This window comes from Apium graveolens, chromosome 6, assembly GCF_009905375.1.
Source record: "Apium graveolens cultivar Ventura chromosome 6, ASM990537v1, whole genome shotgun sequence".
Lineage (NCBI taxonomy): Eukaryota > Viridiplantae > Streptophyta > Magnoliopsida > Apiales > Apiaceae > Apium > Apium graveolens.
The window spans coordinates 76,866,414-76,872,744 of record NC_133652.1 but is presented as its reverse complement, the minus strand read 5'-3'; the positions used below and the strand labels follow the sequence as shown (position 1 = coordinate 76,872,744).

The following is a 6,331-nucleotide window of genomic DNA, read 5'->3' as shown; positions in this document are numbered from 1 at the left end:
AAAAACACCCTTAATTTATTTTGGGGTATTTATTTTCCTAAAAATATAGATAGGTTAGTTGTTTATTTTATTTCATTTTTTTTTTTCATTAAAAACAAATCTCAAGAACAAAGGTTGGGGGTGAAATCCTTGAGCATAGCTTTGAGCAATGATTTTGGATGATTCTGACATCCTTTTTTGACGCTTGAATAACCAAATCAAAGCTCTTAATAAGCCCTATCTGTTGATACCAGAATCGTGATATGAGGTGAAGTTGTTATGAAAATCGATTTTTTTAGTTCATAGCTTGAAATCGTTTTTGAACCTCTGATGTTTGTTGCTTGATTTTGATGTTGTAATTAGTTTCAAAATGATGTTTACAATCGATTATGACTGTTTTTATCGTTGTTTTAGTTCAGTAATAGATAAGTCAAGTTCATCGGTTTTTGAATTTTTTGTTTTAATTTTTCCGAATTTGTTGAGGATTGTTTGATTATTTGGTTGTTTGTAATTGATTGTATGCGTCTGTAGCTTTGTTTTGACACCAAAATCATGTTGTTTGGTTTGGTATTGGTCCAAAATCGAATTTCCGCCGGATTTCTTCGAGTTCACCGGCGATGGAGGTAAATTTCGATCGGAAATCACGGCTCGTGCACGATTGTGTGTGTTTGCTGATTCAAGAGTGTTGTCGGGATGATTATGAACAGTTAAGGCTGAAAATCCCGTTCGAATAGATGTGGTTGTAGCCAGAATCGAGTTCACCGGGATCGGAAAACCCGCCGGAAACTGGTAATGTTCCCAGAATCCGGTGGTGTTCAACCCGACCCGGATTCCTGTTCTTGCCTGACCCGGTTGGGTTGAATCCTGACCCGGGTTTAATCTTTTAAAACCCTAACCCCCAATTATGAATCTGTTTTTACAGATTTTATTTTAAAAATAATTCAAAAATTCAGTTTTTAATTCTAAAAAAAAAAAATCATTTTTATTTTGAAAATCATTATTTTAATTCTAAAAATTTGTTTTAATTCAAAAATAAATCCAAATTATCTAGTTAAATAATTTTAGTTGATAATTAATTATTTAATTAGTCAATTAATTTAAATATTAATTGATTAATTAATTTAATTAGTTATTAATTAATTTTAATTGATTATTTAATTAGATTTAATTATTTACTTTTGATTTAAAAATTCCGAAAAATAGTTTCGAGCTTTAAAATATTATTTTAAATTATTTTCCAGGCTCGATAATTTTTATAAAATTATTTTCGAGTGTTCGAGCCCTATTATTTAATTATTAAATGATTCGGAGATCGTTTTTATTCCGAAAAATGTTCAAAAATTCATATTAAATAAACCGTTTATCCGTTTAATACGAAACGAACGCGTACAGACTCAGAAAAATATTCCGCTTTCATTAAAAATACTTTCGAGACCCAAATCCTTTTTGTTTTGAAAGGTTGTTTGTTTTACAAGTTATTCTGAGTCGATTATTGATCGAAAAATCATATTTTTGACCTGATTTCAGTTTTGAACATATCGAGTCGACCCTTTTGACGAACTGAGTCATATGTGATATGAATTAAGTGATACATGAGTTATGTGCTTATGTGCTATGTGAATTATGTGTGTGTGTGGATTAAGAGTCATGTGTTTGTCTGTTATATTTATATGTGGGCTATCGTATGGGTAGACGATAGGGTTTTGACGCGCCGTTCGTCAAGTAATTATCATTTAGACAATTAAAGTTGTATCTTTTAATTATAGATGCGGATCATTCGAGTTGATCAGGACAAGACGTTGGATAAAGAATGAGATGGAATGGTATTGGGTATCTGGCTTCTAGCAATCGCAGGAGCAGCATATCGGTGAAGTGTTGAAAAGAAAGACGGTGATGTTTTGAGACAGAATGTCAGAATAGATATGGTTTTGCGAGTGTGACTAACTGCTTAAAACCCAAAGGCAAGTACCCCTGACTTCACTTATCATTCAAGTGACGTTTATTTCGAATTATATTATGCAAGTATTGTTTTCCCTATTCTCTGTTCGGAATAGATAAATGTTTTACATATCGCTGAATTAAATAATTCTGTTTATGCAAATACTCATCTGCTATACTATATTCAGAATAGTCAAGTGATTTTACTTATCCAATTTCTGGATTTATAAATGTTTTGGATTTTGAGAAAAGTGATTTGGTTGTGAATATTCCTACCCAAGTTAATGGGGGAATAAAATTATTTCGGGTGTCGAGTATTATGACCCCTTTTCAATAAAATGTTTTGAGATTTGATGGTTACTGGTAGCGTAAGAGGCCGAGGCACCGGTCCAGCGTGAGCTATTATACGGAAGTGCAATACAGAAGTGTAATATCTTACAAGGCTAGTTATGCCTTTTTCTGGCGCCCTATAGGTACCGTATGTCTTCGGGATACGGGTAGTACCTATATTTACGATATACTGCGGGATACCGGTGCTGTTTCATGACTGATCATCAGGAACAGCATAGTGCATAATTTGGTTCCAATCGAAATTATTATATTGATTTTGACATCTTACAAGGAATGATTTATTAAGTATTTTATTTTCGGATAAAAGATGAAATGTGGTTTTGATTCAGATTCTGATTTTGAGGATACTTAGTTTGTTGTTAAATATCAAAGATGGTATTAGTATAGATGATTGATGTTGATTTCAGTATGGGTGTTGTGAGCATCAAAGTTCGTATTGATATCTAATTTGATATGACAACAAAATAAGTATTAATATTAAGAGTTGAGTTTTGAGTAAAGTTTACGATTCAATCCATAATCATTGTTTCATGTTAGAATTGTTTACGATATTTCCGTAAACACTTTTTTACGAGTTTTATTCTCGTCAAGATTCAAAGTAGTGCTGAAGCATTTCGCTCAAAAATATCAAAATGGTTTTGAATACAATTAAGAAATCAATTCTGGGATTCCTCAACTAAAGTTTTATGATTCAGCAATTATGATTTTAAATGTTCTGCGCTAATGCAGATGTCTGTTTTATATCAAAACGACTATATATATGCTATAATGATCTTGCTGAGCATTTCTTCCGCTCATACTTGCCTGTTTTTAAATTTTTAACCTCCAGTGAGGATTAGCTTGCTGTTTAGCCGCGTAATTCGAGGAAGCAAAGAAGAAGCTTTTCAAAGGTGGTTGGTCCAGGGTTTGCGGACTAGTGTAAGTTTTATTATGTAAAGTTGTTTATATTATATTATATTATATTATAGTTGTGTATTTTATTTAGGCCTAGTATACTTCATTTCGAAGTTATACTAGCGGGTTAAGTTTGGATATTGAGAATTATTGAAAAGAGTTTTGAAAGAAAGTGAAAAAAAAAATTATTGTGGAATTTGGATATCTTGTTTCTAGAACTGTAACCTTAAAAGATCTTGGATTAGTTGAGGTCATTTATGATAATTATCTTCCGCTGACATTTATTTATCGATTAAACAGGTTGATTTGGATTGAGGTTTCATAGTGACGACCAAATCTTCTGACCCCGGATTTGGGGGCGTTACAATTAGACATCCCAATGATGTGCTCCATTATGTTTCCTTTTCCTTCATACTTCATGGTCACGAGTTTTGACAGAAGATTATTCATCTCCGCTTTCTCATTCTTAGGAAAATATATTGTTCAATTTTAGAGAGGAACTTATTGGCACTTACCACGATTAAGAAACTAAAGCATATACCACGATTTACTGTATGTAAAGATCTTGTTAATCTGAACACACAATCACATCTTGTTCCAAATACATGTGATTAGAGCGTTCCCATTTCTCATCTGGGGAATAGGGCCCCGAAAGTCAGTTGGTATCATTCGATTCATTATATCCAGACATATGTGATTAGAGCGTTCTCATTTCTCAATTTGATCCGTTTTGGGATCATCCGCAGTGGGAACTGGTTGATCTTTCCTTATCGCAAGTTTGAGATCCATACACCCAAGAACGATCTCAACATTCTCTTTTCATGTGACATAGTTCATCCCATTCAACATTGGAATCATGCTCATTTGAGCGGAAACATAATTAAAACTAGCAGTAACTGAAATAGAAAACAAATATACGACAAATACTCAAAACTAGTATATATAATAATGTGATAAATATTAAATATTGGCACCAGCATCACAAGATACCTAGCGCAACATTAAATTTTAGTCTTTGGACAGAAAGTTTAATTTACAATTGGTACTCTACACGCAATAATCAAGTATTAACAATTAAATTCTGTCAAATAATATGCATTTTTTTGACCGACTTATTATTCACATGAAAAAACCTAATATTATTACATACTTATTATTACAAGATTATTTTAATTTTGGTCAAACATTACCTTTCTTTTGACCGATAAAATTTGCAGAAAATTAAATATTATATCATCATAATAATATTCTTAAATGAATTTATCTATACAAAAGAGGTCACTTTAACGATATATTACTTCAATCAATTAACTTAAAACTATTCGACCACCGAAGTAAATAGGTCAATATTAATGTGCCAATAATCAAAATTAATTCACAAACACACATATTCTTTATATCTTAAAATAATTATAATTCGTAAGTCATGATATTCGAAATCCATAAACTTGCGCTTAACACTAGCAGGAGAATATAACATGACTTAACCCAAAAAGAATAATAAGGCTAATGACCAGGACGATCACGAGCATCAAACTATGACTTCAATTACAAATTTCTCGTATGCAACTGTATATCCAAAAATAGTATATAAGAGAAAAGCATGTTTATGCCATTAATAAGTCGAATAATATTAGAGTTGAGGTTCTCTCCATAATATGTGGGAGTTTTTTTTTCTCTCTGCTTTTCTTTTCTCTGAGAGGTAAAAGGTTGTGAGAGGGTCGTGTTTTTTTCAAATGGCACGGTATCAAGACATATATGCACAGTTAGCTGATTTAGACATTGAGGGTGAGGAAAATGGAGAATTTGTGTTAGAAGATGGTGTTGAAGAGGAGATAAATAAGTACGAGTTATGTTTGGTAGGACGATTCTTGACAGAGAAAAACATCAACAATGGAGCTATGAAAACTAAAATGGCAGATGTATGGAAGCCTGCGATGGGGATTAGCATTAAGGAGATCGAGATGGGCTTTTATCTTTTTCAGTTCTATCATAGAGAAGATTTACAATGGGTATTAAATGGGGGGCCTTGGTCATTTGATAATGCTATATTGGTAGTTGATGTCATTCCTTCTGGAGAGGAGCCTTTGAAGGTGCCCTTGTGGCATCTAAATTTTTGGATTCAGATTCATGACTTGCCAACAGGTTTTATGTTTGAAGCAGTAGGTAAACAGTTAGGCAATTTCTTTGGGGAGTTTTTATTATATGATGATAAAAACAACACCAGCATATGGAGAGAATGCATGAGGATCAAAGTATGTTTGGATGTCCGGAAGCCACTGAAAAGGAAGAAAAAAATTACACGTAAGAATGGTTCTGAGTTTGTTGTTTCATGTAAGTATGAGAGGTTAGGTGAATTTTGTTTCTCTTGCGGGCTTATTTCACATACGGAGAGATTCTGCAGAAGATACTTGGACAAGAGGGTTGATGGGCCAAAGGAATGGGGAAGTTGGTTAAGGGCACCGCCACGCAGGGGTCTCAGTCAGGCGAGAAGCAAATGGCTTAGAGAAGAAGGTGACGTGGACTGGGAATCCAAATTTGGTAGGAGTGATGATACCCGAGTTTTAAGGAAGGGATGGTCGAAAATTCAGGAAATGAGATAATCATGGGGAGCAATAGTAGGCAGAATATGAAACAGAATTGATGGGCCAGAAATAATCAGGCCCAGGTAGAAGAGCAGGGGCCCAAAAGAGATGCCACCCCAGGCCCAAGCCGTAGTGGTCCCTGGTGCCACGTGGCACAGGATAAAAGAGTCAACTGTCTCATGTTACCCAAAATGTAACAATTGCATCCTAGCCATTCATGGGTAATCATCCCAAGACAGCTCTGATGGAGAAAGGACACCTGACCACACAGCTCATCTGGACCGTCCAACCTGTCACCACACAAGAATGATCAAAGGCCAGGATAAAGAGGTACAAACCCCAAAAACCCTAAATCTTGGGACCTATAAAAGGCCCCAAAAAGAGGGTTTTAGGGGTTGGAAAATATTTGACTGATATACTCACATACACACACCTTCACATATTTTTGAATAACTCCTTCTTCCCTCTTCTTTTTCTTCTTCTTCAAGAAAGCCCGTTTCTTATTCTCACACCGGAGTTGCCGCGAGACACAACCCCCCCTTCGGTTCTGTTTTGCAGAGACCCCTACTTAACAGGTTAACCGC

At 34.4% G+C, this 6,331-nt stretch overlaps 1 protein-coding gene across 1 annotated transcript; it reads left to right on the top strand.

Moving 5' to 3' along the window:
• Window positions 1-4,898: 4,898 nt before the first annotated feature.
• LOC141665252 (uncharacterized) lies at window positions 4,899-5,765 on the top strand. Its single transcript, XM_074471231.1, has one exon. The coding sequence runs from the start codon at window positions 4,899-4,901 to the stop codon at window positions 5,763-5,765; it is 867 nt and encodes a 288-aa protein (XP_074327332.1).
• Window positions 5,766-6,331: the final 566 nt, after the last annotated feature.

Coding starts and splice junctions, on each gene's coding strand:
- LOC141665252 (XM_074471231.1), top strand. CDS start 4,899: ATGGCACGGTATCAAGACATATATGCACAGTTAGCTGATTTAGACATT.